This window comes from Watersipora subatra, chromosome 5, assembly GCF_963576615.1.
Source record: "Watersipora subatra chromosome 5, tzWatSuba1.1, whole genome shotgun sequence".
Taxonomy (NCBI): domain Eukaryota; kingdom Metazoa; phylum Bryozoa; class Gymnolaemata; order Cheilostomatida; family Watersiporidae; genus Watersipora; species Watersipora subatra.
This window is the reverse complement of record NC_088712.1, coordinates 49,297,310-49,320,370: the sequence shown is the minus strand read 5'-3', so window position 1 is coordinate 49,320,370 and position 23,061 is coordinate 49,297,310. Positions and strand designations below refer to the sequence as shown.

Below are 23,061 nucleotides of genomic sequence, written 5' to 3'. Positions count from 1 at the left end.
CAAAAACTAGAAAAAAAATGCCGTTGTTCGGGTAATTATATTCAACTTTAGGCATATACTACGACCTTTACTAATTTTAAATTTACTAAAAGTAGGTAATTTGAAATGTTTTATTTTGATTAGATACATTATTTTGGTTAGGTATTACCCCTACATTGCAGAAATTCAATGTTTGCTATTGTGACCCGCGGGGTCTACTGGCTGAATAATCTAATGAAACGATAACAGCGATTCGTGTTTTCTAAAACCTAACAAGGCAACGCGACCGCCCCGCGAGAGTTGTGTTTGCTTTGAAACCCAGGCTAGCACAATCCTAATAGAGCTCCATAATTAAACCACGCCCATATGATAGCCGTCGGCTATCCTTTTGGGTTGTATATCATTGGTTGCATGTATGTTTGTAATTAGGTCAATCTATAGACTACTATAATAAGCTGCAAAGATAATTAACTCACTCCAACTGGAAATAAATTGAATCCAATGCTGCTACCGATGAAGAAAATATTTCAACAATGATCGGCTAAATAATATTTCCTCTGGTTGAAGTCAAGTGAATAAAAGCCCTAGTAAAATCCAATACTTGCAGCTAGAATGAGCGTTCGCTAGTAACTACTAGCTTCTATATAAAGCTTCCTCGTAGGCGTGTGTCAATCAATTACTCCTACCTACACGTAGTAGGCGGAGTTACTAGCAGAGCAAGCGGGCCAATTATTATACACCAATAAAATGTAATGTTGCGGTCATTGAACTTAAAACCCCTAGAATGGCAATCACGTGACTTTTACATTTATAGTGAACGTAATGCATGCGCCATATTAGAGAGCTGATCGTATACTAGTTCTGTTTTTAAACAAACTGTGAAAAATGGCAGAAACCTACATGCTGAACAGTTATTTTTCAGCTGGGTGTTAATGAAAGCTCATCCTACACAACGTTTTGAGTGCCCTGATAGTAGAAAACCTATTTATAACATATGGAGTGGGATATCATAAATGATAAGTAGATGTAAAATAGATTTTCGTGGACCATATTAGTCATACAAACTGTTGTATTACAGATGCATAAACCCAGCAAATGATATATTCAGGCAATAACAACTGTTCCATTATATTAAAAAATATAATACATATGCATAAACCATTATGGAGAAACTTAGCACATGAAGTATTTTGATAAAAAACAACACATTTGCTGCCAAAACAGAAACCGTTTTCAAGATTTAAGTGCTAATAGCTCCTGAATGTATGATATATATATAATACAGTATCTGTAAAAATGGAATAAACTACCGCAACAACTACATGGAAATTGAAAACTCTTGTAATAGAAGATAATCAAAATAATGCAAACAAGGAAATGCAGGAATTAGTGTAATCAGATGATTTAACTTATACATACACGTTACAGAAATTGTGTAAAAAGGAGATTTGTATGCCACTGAATATTGAGCCAAGGTGCATTAGAGGTTCTTAAGATTAAATCATATTAGAAATAACAGCACAACCACAGCTACAGATGAATATTACAGTGATTACATTGTTAATGGCCTTTAAAAAAGTACTGCTTTAGTATTTTATGCTGCAAAGATGCACCTTGCAGTTTGAATGTACAATTTTAGCATATATGATGCGGTCGAAAATCATAAAATGACTGAATAAGGTTTTTTATCAATGACACAGTGGTTGGATATGCCATCTGTCCGTAAGGTGTTTCCCAAGGCATAGCGCATCACTAGATCCTACACTACTCATAACATACACCACACAATGGAGTAGATCTAGCTTGGCATTAATACGAACATATCGATCTGCAACTAGCAGGATCTTGATGACACCGTCTGATAGACGCACCGATCCTCCACTGTTTTGTAGCTCGAGTAAAGTATAGAGATGTCGGTACTGGATACTTGACTTAGTGGTAACCAGCGACTGACGGCCAACGTCACGACAGCACTTTAGTTAGCTTTTGCACATTGTAGCCAGCTATATAGACTATACTGTTATCTATAATAGAAGATTGACATCTGAAATCATTATGAGCTCCACAAACTGATCAACTTCTGGAGTAGCCTGTATGATGAGAATCTTGTTTTGAGCAGTAACATTACCTGTCTTACCAGCATCTGATTTTGCACCACAGTTGCTGATAAGTTTGCGAAAGGTAGCCTTAAACTGAGTAACCGTAGGATTAATATTCCAACCACCTAAACAAAAGCATCAATTATAACAATTACATAAAATCACCAAAAATTAATTTCTTATTCACATCAACGTAGTACCCTTAAAATACACCAATACGACTAATAAAGTAAGCAAAAATAAAACAGCTCAAAATGCTACCATATCGCTATGTCAAATGAAAATTTGGCAAGTTTCACTGGAAGTCATTCACACACATCTTAGGCATAAAGCTTAATGGAAATTTCTTAATCAAGCATGACTCAAAAATGGAATGCATCCATGAGATCATTTCAATAGAAATGACAACGAACAAATTGCAGAAATACTGCAAAGATGTACTAACTATTGCCACAGATGCATAATTAGAGAAATTCACGTCAACATCTTCTGCTAAGCTGCAGACATATTCATTAGCACTTGCTTTGGCAGCTGTCACTGTTTTGCGTGCTGTTTGAGGTTTTGGAAGTTTATTTAGATATATCTACATGTTGAACAACCTTGCAGCACTGTGCTTGACAATATGGTTTTGAGTTCAATCATTGAAAAGCTCCATTCGACGTTAAAAAATATTACCTTTAAATGACTTCAGTCGAAAATTTTAACCCGTTCTGTCCAAACATGAATCATTGAAATGTTTGTTGCAGATAAGTGCCCAAGGATCATGCTTATTGACTCTTCTGCAGTTGCGATACCATTGTAAATAACGAGAGCTATCAGTTGCTTTGTTTGGAAACCAAAAAATTAAAATGAAACTGTCGTAGTTAGATAGTAACAACAGTAATAATACTAGTATTATTACTCTTATCTCCTCCCTGCTAGCTATACCCAGGTACAACAATAAATAATATTATAAGCATCACAAACATTTGTTTCAAATATAAATATTTAGAAATAACGTAATGGTTTGTATTTCCTAAATATTAATATAATAAAAAATTCCAAACTTAAATAATAAAAACCTTCGTTCTGAAAGAAGAAAAAGTTCACTCACTAGCTTATAAGTTTATCTACTCACCCACAACATACAGTCAAACTCGTACACTCAGTAGTGATACCAATGATATACAGCCCCCTTCATGGGGGCTGTATGTGGGGGCTGTATATCATTGGTGAAACTGACATCGACTTTCACTTACCCAGTGACTCGTGTAGTAGAACTGACTAGTGGCAAAACTAACTAGTAGTAGCACAACTAGTATAGTCATAGACTTTAGCAATAGTAGTAGAACTAGTAGTAGAGGTGACTCACTTGTGAAATGTCATGCCCTTTCCTTTGGAAGTCCATTCCTGCGGTTTTTGCAGTTTATGGAATAGCAATAGCACGGTGCACCTACAGCCTTTGGTCTCTTACATAAATTATTAGTAGTAATCTCAATAGTCTGTTTCTTTGATTTAGCAGTGTATTAGTGATCTTCCATAGCTGTTAAAATTGAAATTAGATTTCTTTCTCACATTGAACACAATGGAATTAACTCAAATGCTAACTTAACATGGCGTCAGCCGAATTTCCGTACTCGCGAATGACACTTTGCCATTCCAGGGGTTTTGAGTTCAATGGTTGTGTTTACATACTTTACTCAGTATCATTTAGGGAAAGTTACGCCACCAACAGAGCCTATACAAACGCATCGAACGCTGCAAACAAACATCGGCTCGCCTACTTTTATATAAAATTACAAAGAACTGACCTTACCTGTCTTTGTTTATTACCCAATAAAACTACTTTAGGGAGTTTCAGAACACTATCAAGTATACCACAAAAAAGCTCAGGTTTTGCTCTAACTCAAACTTCAGTTGTAAAGGTGACAAATCCATACTTACAAGTTTTCTGCTACTTCATAATAAATAACTTATATTATATGTGCTAGAATGTCTTAACTAAATTGTGTTTACTTGAAATTTCACAACTTTAGGCCCCTAAACAAGCAATTTAATGTATTCACAATAATAATTATATTTATAGCATCATCACTTGCTATTTTCTTTGTTCTTAGTACTTATACAAATTATAAGCAGGCTTATTTTGTGCAAATTAATGGACAATCACAAATTTATTCCGGACAATGATTGCAACTAAAAGTGCAAGAAGTATATAGTACAACATAAACATTGGACAACTTTCCATCATAAAAACTGAATACTAAAAAGTGCAATAAAAAAGGTTAGCGAAAATTATGACACGAAACTCCCACCATTGTCACCACTGGACCGAGCTTTTTAGATGGAATGGTGGCCCGAGGAGAGCTGAGATGAAGGAGGGGAGCTAATAAAATGACCATCAATCGGTACTCCTATTTATAGACTGCTAGCGTGCGTAATAGAGTTCTCTGAATTTATCGCACCTTATCGAATCTGAGCATTCAATTATAATGCGCTCGCTTAATACATGTTCGTTGTAGTATAATATTATATGTATGTTTTATATTAGCAAATTTTTATGTTAACCATTTTTAACCATATTGTTTTAAAGTTTGCATGTTACTATATAAATACTCAAAAATGATTAATAGTGACAAATATTATCGTTTTGTATTCAAACTATTTTATTGTGGCAACGGTTGACCTAATTATTGTGCATCCAATCAACTGCAGATTTTCCCTTGGTTTGCTATATAACCTTTCAGTTTTGACATTGCTTTTGTGTTACTGCTGGGTACTGTGAGATATAACACCAATAAAGATACTGCATTCTTTACAATATCTCTGCTTGATTTTCCAAGTCACATAGTGTAGAAAATTCTTGTCACTGTTTATGACTTTAGCATTGTGATATTAGCCAGCGTATCCTAACTGCATTCACTATAAAGTCCTATTGACCGAACATCAAGAATTATTGCAATTGGCTTACTAGGGTGTAACAGTTGACAAAAGCGCCATCGAGTCTGTTTATCGGCTCACCCACGGGTCTGTTTATCAGCCCACCCACGAGTCTGTTTATCGGCTCACTTTTGAGTCTGTTTATCGGCTCACCCACGAGTCTGTTTATCAGCTCACCCACGAGTCTGTATATTGGCTCACCCATGAGTCTATTTATCGGCTCACCCACGAGTCTGTGTTTCGGCTCACCCACGAGTCTTTATCGTCTCAACCTTGAGTCTGTGTATCGGCTCACCCACAATTCTCCTCATCAACTCATCGATTTTGTGTGAACTCGCTCTTGAGTTGGGAGTCATCTATCCTTGTCGAGTACAATTTATTTCAAGAGCATATTATACTACATAGAAAATCCTTCATAGTAATGTTACTATAAAAATTATCAATTTTGAATAAACATGTCAAAGAAGCTAAGCTGTACTAGTACTATGGCAAGCTATGCCAGAGCAGCATTTTGTGTGAAATGGCTGACCTACACATGTTTATAACATACATGTATATACATATTATACCAGCCAATAAGCATGAGTGCAGTGAGAATTTAAAAAGCATCGAATTTCAACAACTCTTAATGAATATTCCTAGCTAGCGTTTGCATGGCCTTGCTTTTGCTACCTAGCTTCAATGACTGTGTGGTGAAGGTATGATATTCACATAAAATATGAAGTCTAACATTCACCAACTTTTTCACTAGTTTCTGGGATATAGGATGGCAAGTGGGCAGTTCACTGTAACATTAGAATTAATAGCTGCAAGTTTATCAGTAATAGTTTTCATGTGACATAGGTGGTCTTCAATTGATGAACCGTGGTTTATAACAGTCCTAAGGTACTTTTCCTTGAGAACTAATCTACTCACAAGTGTATCATGTTCAAGGTGAGCTTTCAGCTTGTTTTGCGCAACTCCTAGGTCTTCACACTCACTTATGAGATGAATAAAACTATCACTGCCCGCAAGCACTTTGTTGGAAAAGTTGGAAAGCCTTTATACTACGCCTGCCAGTAATGAAAAAGACTGGGAGAACTTTGGCTCGTCTTTCACAGACAAATCGATAGATGAAGACTTTGAAACATTTATCGAAAATTTTGAAATGTGATGTGTGGTAAATGACGTCCCTGAAAGTGAATAAATTGATATTTTGCCAGTTTATCTAAAGGAGCCGGTCATTGGGTATTGCCGAGAATTTGTAAAATAAAAAGGTGAATGTGTTAGTTATGGTACAGTAAAACGTTTATTGAAAAATAAGCCAAGTAAGTCCCAAGGTGCCTAGCAGGTGGCTAATGTAATTCCTTCAAGTAAACAGGATGAGAGCAAAACCATGAAACAGTATTAAAAATGATTAAGAAAAATCATGAGCCAGTGTGAAGAATTAGAAGAAAACTCATTTGTACTACTTCACTTTAAAAAAGGCGTAATACCAAGAATCCAAGAACGCAAGCTAGCTTTGGCAGGAAAGTCTTTACTCAAGCTTTTGCAAGCTGCTACTAGCGCAGAAACCGAGTTTATGAGTAACAAAGTTGATGTTGCTGTTAACTACAATTCGAGTTCTGGTAGCTACAAAAGGTCAAAAAAATTCCTCTTCAAAACGACCGCTTTGAGAAGTGTAGGGAACAAAGATACAATAATTTGAATGTACGTAGAGACAAAAACCGTTAGCATTTCCAACGCTCTATTCAAGCACTTAATACAAAAAGAATTTCAATGCAATTAGAAGCTTTTGCTTTTGAAGAAAATTTTCAGAATGAAAACTTTCAAAAAAGCGCATTTCAATCCACTAAAAACTCACCTCAACTATGTGAACACCTAGGGAACAGCCACAAATGTCTGGGTATCCATGGATGCCACCTACGTGGTAGTAGGAACAAATGCTGGCCAAATTTAAAGCCACTAACTCAGTCTTTTCTGTCGCTTCCAGCGGTAATAATCATGATAAGGTTCTACTGAAAAAATATATCAGAACCCAAAAATAATTGCACCATTTCTGCATCTTCTGCAAATGTTGTAATTGAAAACAGTAAGAATGAAATAGAATCTCGATAAAATGTTACATGTTTTGTGGATGCTGTAGACAAAGTTGTGCTTGAGTTGCCTGAGTTTGATGGCATCGGTGCTGCGGAGACAGCCGCGGCTGAAGTGACTCAAGGCGAGGCGCTTAGCGTTGACATGTTTATTGCTAAAAAAACTGCTAATGTAGAAGCCCTTCTAAGCAACTTGCTTGAGGTAGTCAAACCATTTCCTGTAGCTTTAGTTCTGTAGAACAATGTAGAGCTTGAGGAGACAGTACCAATTAATGCTTTTTATAGTAAAAAACTGACAGCCATGTGCATATTAGCGCAATAAAAGTGTATGTTTTCATGCTAATTTGCATAAAGGAACTCTTATGCCCTAGGCGAGAAATTTTCCTAGTTAACCCTTTGGTTAGGGAAATGACAAACATGCCGCTTATCCATTCCGTGGGAAACCGTTTATCGGTTCTATCGTTTATTTGTTTCGTCCTTTATCGGTTCACACAGCAATTTTTATGTAGTTGTGTGATTTTCTTGGGTTAGCATCAAAAATGAAAGAAACAGTTCAAGCCAATAGGTCAGTAAGTGGAGATGTGGTCAATGGCATCGGATAAGTTTACATACCAGTGCACTGCAATTAAAACAGGCTAATTAGAGCCAGGCTAATTGTAATGCTGGAATGCCACTATCATTTGATACTAGAAATAGACAATTTGAGGCGCATGTACACGCTTCGCTCAGGCTATTCAACTAGTAAATTGCATTTATTACCATTGTCAAAAATGAATGCTAACACACCTACAGTAGCTTCGGAGGAGCCGACTTCCTACTTGTCCAACCTGTTCCGTCTAACATATATGATTGTGAAACACCTACACCGGCTCAGGAAGAGCAAGCCTCAACTGACTGAAGATTTTCAACTATCGACTTACGACTCAGTTAAGCATTTTGATGATAATACCAAAACTCCATCTGCCTTTGACCCTGACAAACATACTAACGGATACAACATTCAGACGAGACAATAGTTGTACTTCCTGTAAAGCTATTTTCTAACTTCCTTCTGGAGCCTAAGTTTTTGATTTCGGTAGCATACTTTTCTTTGCTTTATTTAAAAAAACTGAACTACTTGTTTTAGAATTAACAATAAAATCACCAATTTCATTTGTTATGTAAATATTCAAAACTGATCTTCAAAAACAGCAGCTTGTAATTAAACTATATGTTTTTTCCCCTCCCACCTTGTCAGAGTTTGCTTTAGACCTGACACCACCAGAATTGTTGGCTGAAGCCAGTTCTGTTTGCTTCTGTTTTGATATTCATTAAAGAATAGAGAAAGCATAATATTATTATGCTTTATTATTCATCTTGAGGTGTTGACTGATGTTCTAAAAAAGAATCAAGGAGATTGACCAACCAGAAGCTGAGATATAGCCAGCCAAACACAGGTCTACCAAAAAACAAAAGTGTTTTGGTAATCATCAATATATGACGTATGAAATCGACTTGTGTGCCATTGGTCAATTAAGCCAACTAATGCGCTCTCCTATAACAATCACGGCGTTTTAATTGGTTTAATCCCCGGAAGTATAAAACAATCAAATTGGGCCTAACAAGCATCGTTCCTAGAATTCCGAACCAGTCCCTCTGACGTGTAGATTAGTTTTAGCTAAAAATAATTACACGCATCTATTATTTCGCAACATTTCGCTATCTTGCTAGTTCAGCTCAGTTTTGTTGTTCTCCTACTTAGCTTCCCTATTCAGACTCATATTTAGCGTTGTTCAGATTTTTTAACTACAGCTAATAAATAGAATCAATTAAATCAATCTCGGTTATTATTTGGAATTTTCTACAAATTATATTAGTTACATCATTTATTCTATACGCAGTTATATTATTATTTTGTATAATATACATTATGAATATTATATAAATCATAAAAAATAATCATAGATAAGATAATAGATCAATAGAAAAATCAAAGCAAAAGTTATCGTTTTCTTTTCTTATAGCAAGAGCAGCACGGTCAAGTTAGTCTTTTTAAGATTATGGCTGTAGTGAACTTCCAGTCTGTTAATAGTGACGATAATCATGAAAATCAACTGAATGCTGCAGTAGATACACAGTAGAAGAATGCTGCAGTAGATACACAGTAGAAAAATGATGAAGGAACAAAAAGTCCCATTCCTATTTCTTATTGTAAACAAACTGCAACTCGCGGATATCGCATATAGACTATACACGCGCCGTTCGTTGAACAGATGATCTTCGGAGCATATCCGTGGAGATCGAGATAAAATTTGAAGCACAATAATCAAAATCTGCTCTTCTGCTTTAAAAAATCATGGCGAGGAGTTGTGGGCAAATGCCTTTACCACACAATGTTTGGATGATTTCCCTGAGAAACCAGAGCTAGTATGTAAATTATTTACTATCGCGAGAAGCGTTTCACATCTCGTAGCCAAAACAATCATTATACATAACGGCGGTAAGGGTGCGCAACTCCGTCACATGACCATTAAGTCGATTTTCTACGTCACAGTTTTCGGGATTTTCGAAGGGTTTTCCTCTGATTCTTTATTAGGTAGACCTGTGTTTGGCTGTCTATATCTCAGCTTCTAGTGGGTCAATCTCCTTGATTCTTTTTTTAGAACATCAGTCAACACCTCAAGATAACTAATAAAGCATAATAATATTATGCTTTCTCTATTCTTTAAGCAGTGTTTGTGTGGCATTCTGCAAAGTTAAATTGTCACCGGGAGCCTCGTCTGCAGTTACTACCGTCGGAATAGCTTTCCTGGAGGTTTGCAAGTTGAGCCACCACCTGGTGTTTCTCTCTAACATTAGCACTGATAGCTGCCAGTTTATCCGTGATAGCTTTCATGTGACATAGGTGGTCTCAAATTGATCAACCTTTGTTCATAACTGTTCTAAAATGCCGCTCCTTGAAAAAGGATTTATTCGCCAGCGTATGATGTTCAAAGTGAGCTTTAAGTTGGTTCCACGGAACTCCTGGGTCTTCACATTTACTGGTGAGATAAATAAGACTATCATTGATTGAAAGCACTATATGGGAAAAAGCTTTGCTTGACTTGTTTTTGTACTCAGCTTTAGCAGCAGCGTTAGCATCATCCTCCAGAGTACCGGTTCCATCCACATATCCAAATAAGTCCTTAGCTATAAGTAGGTGTTTCAGTTCAAACTTCCATGTGGCGCAGCTATCAGTGTTTATTTTATCTATAGTCTAGCCTTTCTCATCAATAGTTCTTCGATATAACGTTTCAAGGGGTGGCTGGGCCCATAACCTGTTTTTATAAAATTTGAATATTCCGTTTATTGACCGAAACTTTATTAGCCGTGTTCATCTTGACAGGAACAAAAAAATAGAGCTTTATATGAAAAAACTATCAGTACCAATACGCAACAAACTTTCAGAAAGCACAAAGAGAAAGAATTATTGAAACCATGAAACTGCTATTATTGCAATGAACGATACTAATAATGGCTCATTAACATCAATAACGATTAATTCATTTGTTGTTTCTATTTGTATCAAAGTCCTTTTTCCAACTACAAGTCTTTAGGTTATTTCATTAGCAACTTTGATTGCAAAACATTTAAAACAAATATTACATGTATCAGGCTAATAGTTCTGTAGTTCCTTTATAAACGTGGCTTCGATTCTTCGACGTACTTAGAATAAACTTTTTTGCATTTGAAAATGTGCTACTACATAAATTAAGATTGTTTTGATTACATCATTGTTTCTTTTTATTAGCACTAAGAGTTTCGATTCAAAATGGCATCGGGTAAAAGTTTTGCTCTGCTAAAAATTGTGTGGACACTAATATCTGCTAGCTTAACTGTGCAGAAGACGATTGAATTAATTTTGTTTTAAAAACGTTAAGTTTTGTTTCTGCATGTAGTATAAGTATGGTTTGTGTATGTCACTTGTTCATGAGTAGCCTATATATTTGTTTCGTTTGATAGATTTTAATTAAATAACTTATAAATATGCATATGCATAACCTATTTTTAATAGCATCCTTGCAGTGATCTTAGCACTGCTTACAATTAATTGGTGCTCATAACTCCCCTTTTATTGCACAAAAAAGCTAGTTTTGGCTGCAAACTGTAGCAAACATATCAATGAGTGCAATGAGGGATCATCCATTTTTTTATATAGATATAACAAACTAGTATGCTTTCAAATTTAAAAAGAAACAAAAATTGAAAATGACCACGAATTGCAAAGAGGGACCCAGGCTATAATATCATTGCAGGTCAATTGCAAGTAATATATATCAACTTGTAAAGATGTTTCGCTATGCATATTTATTAAGAGATCTTTGAAAAGTTGGAGGTAAGCTAGCAGATTTATTGGATCCAAAAAGTTTAAACCCACTCTACCAGAAAAAAGAGCAAATTATAGGCAATAATTGCTTCACCCGTATTTACCAACACTATAAAAATGGTTGCAAAATAGAGTGCCATATCATTCCATTAGAGGTTTAACGGTAATTGAGTTGTTTACCTGCGCCTGCACACCTTGCAAAACAGCTTGTTGAGCAACAACTGGAAATTTGTTAAATATATAGTTAACAAGTTTGTCTTTGTTGCTAAACAAGCTGCTTTGCAAGGTATGCAAACCACAGGTAATAAATAATCAATTAGGTTGTAGATGTACCAATTTTTATAAAAAATATCAATGGAGAATACTAACAGAAGATATTGTTGCTAAACAAGCTGCTTTGCAAGGTATGCAAACCACAGGTAATAAATAATCAATTAGGTTGTAGATGTACCAATATTTTATAAAAAATATCAATGGAGAATGCTAACGGAAGATACACTAAACATGGTGGAGAACATAGATTGCTTGCCTCAAGCCTGATTTAAAGAACTATATATTAGTCAAATTACCATAAACTTTAACTAGATTTTGCTGTGATGAAATTTCAAAATGGCATGATACAGTAACTTCATGAGTTACTATACATACTGGTAATAGGGAGTTTGCAATTCACAATATAACTGTATACAATTATATTGTGAATTGCAAATTATATAACTATTATGCAAATTACCGAGTTTAAAGCTTCTCTGTGATTCAGTTTACATAAAGTTTGTGAGTTACAGTATATATATATAGTTTGTGAGTTACAGTACATATAGTTAGTCTGTGAGTTACAGTATATATAGTTAGTCTGTGAGTTACAGTACATATAGTTAGTCTGTGAGTTACAGTATATATAGTTACTCTATGAGTTACAGTACATATAGTTAGTCTGTGAGTTACAGTATATATAGTTACTCTATGAGTTACAGTACATATAGTTAGTCTGTGAGTTACAGTATATATAGTTACTCTATGAGTTACAGTACATATAGTTAGTCTGTGAGTTACAGTATATATAGTTACTCTATGAGTTACAGTACATATAGTTAGTCTGTGAGTTACAGTATATATAGTTAATCTGTGAGTTACAGTATATATAGTTAGTCTGTGAGTTACAGTATATATAATTAGTCTATAAGTTACACTATATATATTTAGTCTGTGAGTTACAGTATATATAATTAGTCTATAAGTTACACTATATATATTTAGTCTGTGAGTTACAGTATATATAATTAGTCTGTGGGTTACAGTACATATAGTTAGTCTGTGAGTTACAGTATATATAGTTACTCTATGAGTTACAGTACATATAGTTAGTATGTGAGTTACAGCATATATAGTTAGTCTGTGAGTTACAGCATATATGGTTAGTCTGTGAGTTACAGTATATATAGTTAGTCTGTGAGTTATGGCATCTTGTAAACAGTTTGGCATAGTATTTTGCTGACCAGTTGCTTGTTTGAGCAACAACTGGTAACTTGAAACTGTACAGTTAACAGCACTGTGTAGTATTTCGCAGAATTGTTTGGTAATAAATCTGGCACACCTTGTAACTACCTAAGAATTCTTTGGAAGAATAAGCATTCCATAATTACTATGCCTATTTACTTTGGGCTGTTTCTACATTACAAAGAGTAATCTTAATTGAGTATATGTGTAACATTTTTATTCAGTTGTATTTTTAAATATAAATATAGTTAGAAAATATGTCGCTATTTTATGGATATTTAAATCCTTAATATAAAACAATAAATACACATAGTCAAAAAAGATTCTTTTGATTTTTGTTGATTGAGAATGGAATTTTGTGAGCATTGACAGTTTTAAAAGGTATGATTTTGTAAATGCTGTATCTTAGATTGTCACACTAATTCTTTATAGGTAATGTATATAATACAACAAGAAAATAATAAATTAAAATTTGCTAATTGCTATCAGTATGTGCGCCCATTAATTAAGGTGCCTCATGCATATATAAAAGTGCATTGACAGTTTAATACATCAGATAAGATAAAATATTTAAAAACTATAAATAAGATAAAAAATAACAGTGTTTGAGCTACATGATTCGTTTAAAATGTAGGAAGAATCTGTTTAAAAAGAAGGAAGACCAACATAAACACTGTGATGTGAGAGAATGATTATCTTAACAAGATTAATGAGGTACACTGTAAACATGGTCAGCTGACTTCCTCTTGGTCATCTCATATGTAGGTTCAACATTAGCATAGTGAGGTGTCTGTGACTCACTAGAATTATTAACAACACTGTAGACATGATCATTTGGATCTCTTGTCATCTTTTCATATACAGGTACAGTGTTAGTAGTATCATTGATAGTAACTTGGTCCCTGACTGTGAGTACCTCTCTGCGTGCAGGATCCTTTGTACCTTCTCTAGTTCCTGGAATTGAACAAGAAGATCTCATAAGATAATTATGTTCTATCCTTAGATTCAAGTCCGATGCGCCATCAAAGCTATTTGCAGAAGTATAAATTTTCACATATATCACTGCCAACAATTAGAGCTGTATCAAAGAAGTATTCCTCTACATAAATCTCTTCACCACACAATGACAGAATCTGGGAAGCGATTGCTGTTCTCACAAAACTCTCTGGTGCCATTCATGAGGCAGTATTAATGCTCACATAAACTTGTTACCAAACTTTATTTACCCTTGCATATATCTCTAGCATAAAATGCTCTTCCTATATGTATTTATACTCACACACCTCCCTATGGTAGTTTAACGCTGTTCATAGATGTGTCAACACTCAAACCCTCTTCCACCACACAATTATGCTGCCCCTAAATGCATCCAGGCTCAAATGCTCCTCCACAATATGGTAATAGAGACCCTAGATGTATCCACACTCACATACTCCACAATCATGAAATGATGCTGTCCATAGATGTATTCACACTCAAACATTCATTTACCATATAATGATACTGTCTCCAACTGTATTCACACTCAGATACTAGCCTGCAACACAATGATGCTGTTGCGAAACACGTCTATACCCACATACTTCTCTATATCAGAATGATGATGTCCCTAGATATATCCACAATAACATACTCCTCTACAACATAACAGTTTTGTCTCTAGATGTATACTCACTTACATACTTCTCTAGCACACAATGATGCTAAACTAGAATGTATACACACTCAAATACTCATCAACAACGTTTTGATGCCGGCTCTAGATGTATCCAAACTCACATACTTTTTACAATATGGTGATCCTGTCCTTAGATGTATTCACACTCACATAATCCTCTAGCATACATTGATTGCTAGACCTAGATGCACCCACTCTCACATTCTTCCCCATTATACATGGAATTTGCCCTAATATTTATCCACACAACACACTTCTCTACAACATAATGAAGCTGTGCTAAGATGTATCCACAATCTTATACTCATCTAACACATAATGATGCTGTTCCTAAAAGTATCGACTTTCAGATAATCCTCTAGTATATGATTATGCTCTGTACCATGTCCCGAGATGTACACACTGTCACATTCATTTCCACTACCAAATGAGATTGCCCCAGTCAATATCCACACTCGCATACTTTCCTAGCACATAATGATGCTGTCTCTGGATGTATCCACACTCATAGGCCTCTAACACATACTGATGCTGCGCTTAGCGGTATCCACAATCATCTACTCCTCCAACACATAATGATGCGGTCCCTAGATGCACCAACATTGACATAATTGTCTAAAAGATAATCATGCAAACCCTATATGTTTGCACTCTCGCATACTTCTCTACAATATGCAGAAGCTGCCCCTAAATGTATCCACACTCACATGTTCCTCTAGCACACAATGATGCTAAGCCTAGATGTATCCACACCCACATACTTCTCTACAATGTGGTAATGCTGATCTTAGATGAATTCACACTCATATACTCATCAAACACATGATAAAACTGTTCCTGGATGTATCTACACTAACATACCCCTCTAGTAGATAATTTTCCTGAGCTTAGAAGTATCCACACTCACATACTACTTGATCACATCGGTATTGCTGTCCCTAGATGCAACCACTCTTATACTCATCCCTATTATGAACAGGGGTTGTCCCAATATGTATCCACACAACACACCCCTCTACCAGAGAAGGATACTGTCATTATATTTATCACCACACATACTACAAAATAATGAAGCCGTGCTAAAATGTTTCACACTCTTATAATTATTATTCTGGCACATAATGATGCTTTCCCTAAATGTATCCACACCCACATATTTCTCTATGGCAAAATAATGCTGCGCTTTAATGTGCCCACACTCTCATACTCCTCTAACACATAATTATACTGCCCCCCCCCCCCCGGATCTGTCCCTGTTATGCACACACACACACACACACACACGCACGCACGCACGCACACACACACTCTTCCAAAACATAGGGATGCTGTGACTATATTTATCCACAGACACATTCTTCTACAACATAACGGTGCTGCGCTTAGATGTATGCACATTCATGTAGTCCTCTAGCAAATGATTTTGCTGCGCTTAGTTGTGTCTACACTCATATACTTATCTAACATATGTGACCTCTCGCGTGAAAATCGACCAAAAGTCGGCATTCACTATCGTTAGTAATGAAGCTTCGAAGTTTGCATTAGGTTTATTGGGGAGCACATGGCTATTTTGTTTATTATTTCACCCTAGACCAATCAGAGTGTGAGGAATTCATTTCTGAAGTCAAAAAGCGATTTCATTGGCTCATTATACCGAAAATTTGCGATCGTAGTCGTTGCTATGCAATCGTGACGTCATCAAAATGGCGATTCGTGAAGAAATTAAACCTTCGAAAAACATTTTTTCTGAGGAACTTGGCACATTGCTCGATGAAATTGATGCTGAATATGGAGAAACAATGTCTAGAGATCTAGATTTTCATGTTACTGATGACCTGCAAGCTCGGATGCCCGAATTTATTGATGACAAGAAGACGATGTTGAACTTACCGAGGATTAACTGTTATTCAATCGTATAGTACTCCGGTTAATGACTCCGAATCACCTGCTGCCAGCTTACCAGCTCATCCTATGGTGTCTGATGAACCTATTAGCTTCAGTTACAAGTGTGACTGCATCAAAAACTTTGACAGAACTCTGATTTTCAGTCAGCTGACTTACATTAAAGGAATTTCAAAGACAGAGTAAAATTTGATTATCATGGCCCGAATTTCTACTCGTGTGGATGATGGGAACACCACAAAACCTTTCGAGCTTAAGGAGAAGATCAGAAAAAGGTCGGTATGCAACTTTAAATATCATGGTGAGTCTTATTGAATTTTTTTTCTGATCTATCCTGTTTGTTTTTGGTAGTAATAGTATGGGTGTAGTAGCTTACTAGTTGCTGGTTCAGCGTATGCCTCCCCGAGTCACATAAAATTACATCCTACAATACATCACTCAGTGATCAGTCGTACTCACAGGCTTGAGTTAGGTGTGTTTTCACTCATAATTGATTGCCAGTTGCCACATGACTTATTCAATGTGTCAATGTTTGTGTGTTTATTTTTTTGCCTGCTGACATTAACCCTATGGCATGAGCAATCAATCCCTTGGTCACATGATCACTAAGCCACGAAGTCTATTACTTGTAAAAGTGTCTCAGAGTCAGAATCCGTTGCCAATCACCTCACTAGCCCATTTTTTAGATTTTTTCTAAATTAATTAGGAATTAAAGAAAATTCTAAATTAAAGGAATTTAATTTAAAGGAATTTAAGGATATAATTCTAAATTAAAGGAATTAAGAGCTTTCACAAGTTTTCATTCAGCCAAGCTTACCCCGGTACAATGACAGGTTATTCTCATAGATTGTTGTGTGTACTGTTTGCTAACCATGCTACCAGAGTCACTTTGATGCACAGCCATGTTTTTGTTTGGTTTAGGAAAAGTAAAAGTTCAGACGTATCTAGACTCTCCTGCCATGATGTATGATGTAAGACTCGAAGGTATCAATAGACTGCCGAATGTGATAAAACCTGAAGGTTTAGACTACGACCGCCAAGAATACTTGCATACTAACATTTGAGAATTTTGCCGTCTTGGCACTGAGGATTTTGTTTGCCCGAAGCCTCATGGTAAAAGACGTAAAACGTGACCATGATATGAATTTTAGCCTTTTTCTGAGTCAGATGTGAGTAGGAATGTAATCGTGGTTTTGGGTCTGATACCCCTTGTTTTTTTTAAACTCACATTTTAGCAAAATAAACCTCAGTATGGATTTCAGATGTGATGTTAAATCTTGAAGCCTATCAGTTAGTGGTGATATACCTAGGAGCTTCTCATCTTATTCCTAATGTGTGGTTAGTGTAAAGTACGGATGCGTAAAAATGTCCAATTTTTTCAATTTTAGAGCAGGGTTTACCAATCTTCGGTTGTCCTGACCTTAAAATGGTGTACACCAACTGTTTCAGCATGCTTACTTACCCTAGAGACCAAGTTTCACCTCAGTCAGTGAAATAAAAATGCCCGTATCCAAGGATAACCTAACGTAAACAACCTATTTCTGTGTGTCGCGTCTTTATTTGCGATTTTCTCCGTTTCAGATTTTGACAGTTTTTGCTGACGTGCCTTCCGAAAATTCGCAATATCTCATGAACTACCTAAGCTAACTCAAAAATTCGAAATGCTTTAAGTTCTCCACAAAATTCTGCATCTGGCTGTGCTACTAACTCAAAATCTGAAAATCCCTCATTTTGGTTGATTTTCACATGAGAGGTCACATATAATGATACTGTCCCTAGATGTAATTACAATGACATGCTATGACATTACCTTTTTTCTTCCTGCAGCAGAATATGATGGTGATTACAACTGCTATCAGCACCACTCCTCCAATAACTATTCCAACAATGGCCCCAATAGTCAAGCCAGCAATCGATTTTGTTACAGTTAGCTCTGTCGGTGGTGGTATGGTTACATCAAATGTCCATGTCACATTCCAAGTGATGATGATTGGATTCATGTCTAAAAAGAGTTTGGTGAGAACAACATTACATGTATATCATTGCATCAATTCCATTTCATTATTTTAATAATTCACATAATGTTTACATTGCTCACTTTGAACTAATATGAACATTAGTTCAAAGTGGCAGTTTATATGCAAGAATAAAATATTGCAATGAAAAGCTGCAAATATGCACCAGTTTGATACTTATCTAGTATGCAATTATGAAGTTAGCTACGAAGCTTATCATTCTAGGTAAGTTGGTTTTGTATATAACTATCTTTGCTTTTTGATCAAATAATCTGTTAGTTTAACCTTTTATGCACATTAACTCACCTGATACTTTCAATGGTGCTGCTTAACCATCTTACCTACTTTGATATCTAACAAGGTCATGTCATAATAGAAACAAACAACCATCTACCTATAACATAGTGTACCTTAGTACATAATTAATGTATCTTTGGTAAGTATGAGCTTTACATTGCATAATGCGTATTTCAGTTTTTAAACATAAGTCCTCTAACAGGGACTTCGCCATGGAAAACTTGGCTAAATATACAATTGATCTATTTACTATTAGGAATAGTTTGTGTCAAAACAAAGTCTCTTGTGTGTGAAACTGTGCTATCAGTAACAAAGAGGAAAAAAAATTGTTTGACGTCATGAAATACGCTTTTAAAGAACTCTTTGAAAAACTAGAATGAAGTTCAAAAGATGTGCCTGGTTCTGCACTGGCGGAAGAAAAAACACTGTACGTATAGCGTTATATCTATTATACATAAATTTCGTGACATTTTGATTCGCCGTAATAGATCGTCAAATGTGTCGACAATACAGAGAATATGATAGCTGTGCAATTGTTCATAAATACAAAAACAATCCATTGGTGCAGGTGTTGCAACGGCGGTCTACCAATCTAAATGTCACGAGCTGGAGTAATGTCAAAAGTTACCTTTTATCCTAGGCTTGACCTATGGATACAGATAATGAAACACAAACTGGTGGAACCGCTACTTATAGTAAAATGTTATTGCTGTTTTGCATTATCCTAGACGTAAAAAATATATGTTATAAGTTTTACTTTGCAGAATAGGCTTCGCTGTTTATAAAAATTAAGCAAATTGTTGTAAATGAACATTAGAAACGCACAGTCCCCCATCAACTTGTTGTAAAATTACCGCTATCATGGTTTATTAAACTAGTGGGATTGATAATAAAAAGGAGAAAAGTTGGCGATGCAAACCGACAATAATGCAGCTACGGTAAAACCAGCAAATTAGAAAAATTAAGTTAAGTTTTTTCTTTTCGCTTGGCAAAGGACTAAGTTTGGAAAGATCATGGAACGAATTAGGCAATTTACATGTATTTTAGGGTTCTTATAACAAAGCTTTTCTATAACGTAAATGTTCCTGGAATGGATTATTCACGTTGTAAGAGTGCAATCTTTACCGACTAGCCTAACGGTTTGATCAGACCAATGACATGATTGGTCCAAGTGTGAAATTGTGCTCTCCAAAAAATGAGAAGAAAAGCTTGCTACAGATGGCGAGTTATCGGTTAACGCCGTGTACACAGAAAAACGCGGAATAATGTGTTCATGGTCAATATAACTGATTTTTGCGAGGACAATAATGATGCTTTAACATATTACTAACACTGGCACATAATCTAAAATTTTGAACTAGCATTATAATCATAACTTCAATTACCATAACAAATTTTCAACTCTAAATTGTAGTTATTAAATTGATTTTTGAATTGAATTGAAAATTGTTGATTGAAACTACATTTAGTTAAAATAAAACTTCTGCTATTTTACCTTGTTTGTACTGAATACAGTAAGTCCTCGTGTTCAAACCGCGCGGCTTGTCGTTGGGCGCGGCTTCTGGTTCAAGGTCATAGACCGCGGCTAAAGGCCAAACTTTAAAAACTTACGTGGAGCTCACGGCGGCTTCTTGATAAATGTGGTCTCTGCTCAGCTTCCGCGCTATAACCATAGAATCGCAGTCATGATACAGTTTTATGTACAGGTTTTTGGCGACCTACTCGTTTGTTTTCAAGGTCATGTTTATGGATTACTTTAGATTAAAGAAGAATTTATTGCTCTAAGTCAATATGAATTTATGACACACGAGTGAGAGACAAGTGGTTGGGAGCGTGTTGACATTGAAGCAGAAACTATGGACCAAACTGAGTGCAAAACTCCCCACAACAAACAAATTGCAGCAAGCCACAGGCGTTCAGTTATTTCACATCGTTAGCAGCAGCAAGACTGACCTCATTAACTTGATACAACCATGTCCACTAATGCTAAACCTTCACAAAAAACCTACAGTGTAGCCTATAAGCCCTCTAACAGCGCAATAAAAATCTCGCTGAGACATGGCAAGTAAGTTCTTGATGCAAGGGTTCAGGGACTTCAATTCCAACTTGAAAGTAAAAAAAAATTTCACATGTACTGACGTAGCCTGCTTTTTATTCAAGAGGACAGGGTATAGTGAAACACGTCTCAACACTCTTGCTCCCAAAGGGGTCAAGGACGATACAACTTCAGTCGTTAGCCGCGGTCTGTGGGCATATGCAGCTTGTTGGTAAGCTGCCAGTGTACATTCCCTTCAAATGTACAGCATTTGGAAGAAGAGAAATTTATATCTGACAACTTCAAACAAAATGCTTTGTAGTTCTTCGATTTTTATGTTAAGTGGTGGTGCTAGGGTGGAATACCCAAAATTATTTTTAAACAAAATATTAGGATTCAAAGATTTCCAATAGATGCGGAAACAGCTTGTGTTCAACACAGCATACAATAAAGTATGAGTGACTCCATTGCACTCCACATAATAAATTACCAACAGAAAGACAATTTAAAATGAAAATATGTGTGATACACAATGAGGCTACTCACATTCAATAGATGCAGTACAGTTGAACTGTTCTGTTTGACCATACTGACGATAGTCTATAAAAATCACCAGCTGATCAGACACATCTGTATCTGAACAAGTACCGCATGACCACTTGTAGGTTGGGTTAGAATTAGAGTCAGTCAGCACTTTACAAGTGAGTGTAAGAGGACCTCCATTGTTATGTTCTAAATCATAATATGGCTCCCCTTCATAGTCAATATCTGTAACAAAATTAAAATGGCACTATAGTAAATAAGAAGAGTAATGATGACGAAAGAAATTTGAAGTAGAGATGACTCTAAAAACTCAAATTATTTAGCTAACCATAACTAAAATTTAATGTTTTTTATGATTCATCTTGCAGAAATAGGGAGAGATGTTTGTCTGTCTGTTGGTTCATAGCACTTTGCAAGATCCGTATTTTTAGCCCAGTTCATCGCACCTTACTCAGAGCAATGATGATTGCCAAAATGATATCTGTAGCAGTTTCATGAACGGTGTGTCAGACTCGTTAAGAACAATGGACGATTTAGCCCTATGCGTATGATCCATCATATTGTTCAGCATATTTATTGATATGTGACAAGCTATTACATTTGGTCAACATTAGGTTTATTCAACAGAACTGATAACTTAATCTTTGATATAACATGATAAGTTAAGCCTGATTCCCATATCGACTGTGAGACTCCGGCGGTAACTTGCGCAGGAAAACTGTTGCGACGCTAGGCTTGGTCGCTTCTGTTCACATATAAAGCTGCATCGCTAAACATAATAGCATAATCACATAAAATGTTTGCTCTCCATGCCGTTTCCATAATGGGGACCATCACATGTACAGTGCATTTCGGGAAGATTCTGCCTGCGGCTTTTCATGAAATTTGAACATTTGAACTGATCACTTAACATTCGATAACTTTGATATAAGTTCAAGCCTTTCGGTCCAAAATGCTCATATTTTTTAAAGATACAACTAAAGACGCTTCAGCAACCAAAGATGCTGAGCTGAACTATAGCGCAAGCCATGCCTCTAAATAAACAGTCTGCATTGTTCTGACTGTATTATCCTGCAGAGGAATACCCTCGGAGGGCTAAATAAAACGATCCAGGATAAAATGACAAAATCATGCATAGTTTCTTTCAGGGTTGTTACGATTTAAACCAACCGATTTAAATCAGGCGATTTTTATCTGATTTAAATCGCCCAAAAAAACATGTTTTTTGATTTTGATTTTATAACGCGGTAAATATGTTTGAAATAAACCTTGATATGTAGCTTGAGCTCACTGAAGGCTCTTTTGCAGACCATTCTAGCAACCTAGCTCATTGTGTGCAGCAATACAGTGGGTAGGGAAGGGTTAGAAGCCTACTAATGTCCATAGCTTATGACGATGAGGTTATAAACAGCATTGCACCTTTCGTTAACTAATGGAAGGGAAGACAAGTCGTCTGGTAGATAATTTAATTTATTTCAATCTTTAATGACCACACTGATTTGAGTAAAAAACTAGATGTCTAGGCAATTGCATCTTCCCAATGCTTGGTATAAAGCAGCGGGTGGAAAGAAACTGCCTATGGTCTGCAATGTTCAATCGAACAGTGTTGTAGATACGTTGGAGGCCTATATCGCAAACTGGCCAAAGCTCTTAGCAGTGTGCGAAGAGCATCGAGAC

General features: G+C 36.0%; 2 protein-coding genes across 2 annotated transcripts in view; both read right to left on the bottom strand.

The window, feature by feature from the left end:
* The window catches only part of LOC137396817 (uncharacterized), an 89,879-nt gene that overhangs the window by 45,897 nt on the left and 20,921 nt on the right, over positions 1 to 23,061 (bottom strand). The gene's annotated exons all lie outside the window — the stretch shown is intronic.
* LOC137396819 (uncharacterized) lies at positions 13,128 to 20,459 on the bottom strand. The gene is made up of 3 exons (XM_068083133.1): positions 20,418 to 20,459; positions 18,305 to 18,496; positions 13,128 to 13,868 (listed from the first exon to the last, which is right to left on the bottom strand). The coding sequence occupies exons 2-3, from the start codon at positions 18,492 to 18,494 to the stop codon at positions 13,621 to 13,623; spliced, it is 438 nt and encodes a 145-aa protein (XP_067939234.1). The 5' UTR covers positions 18,495 to 18,496; positions 20,418 to 20,459; the 3' UTR covers positions 13,128 to 13,620.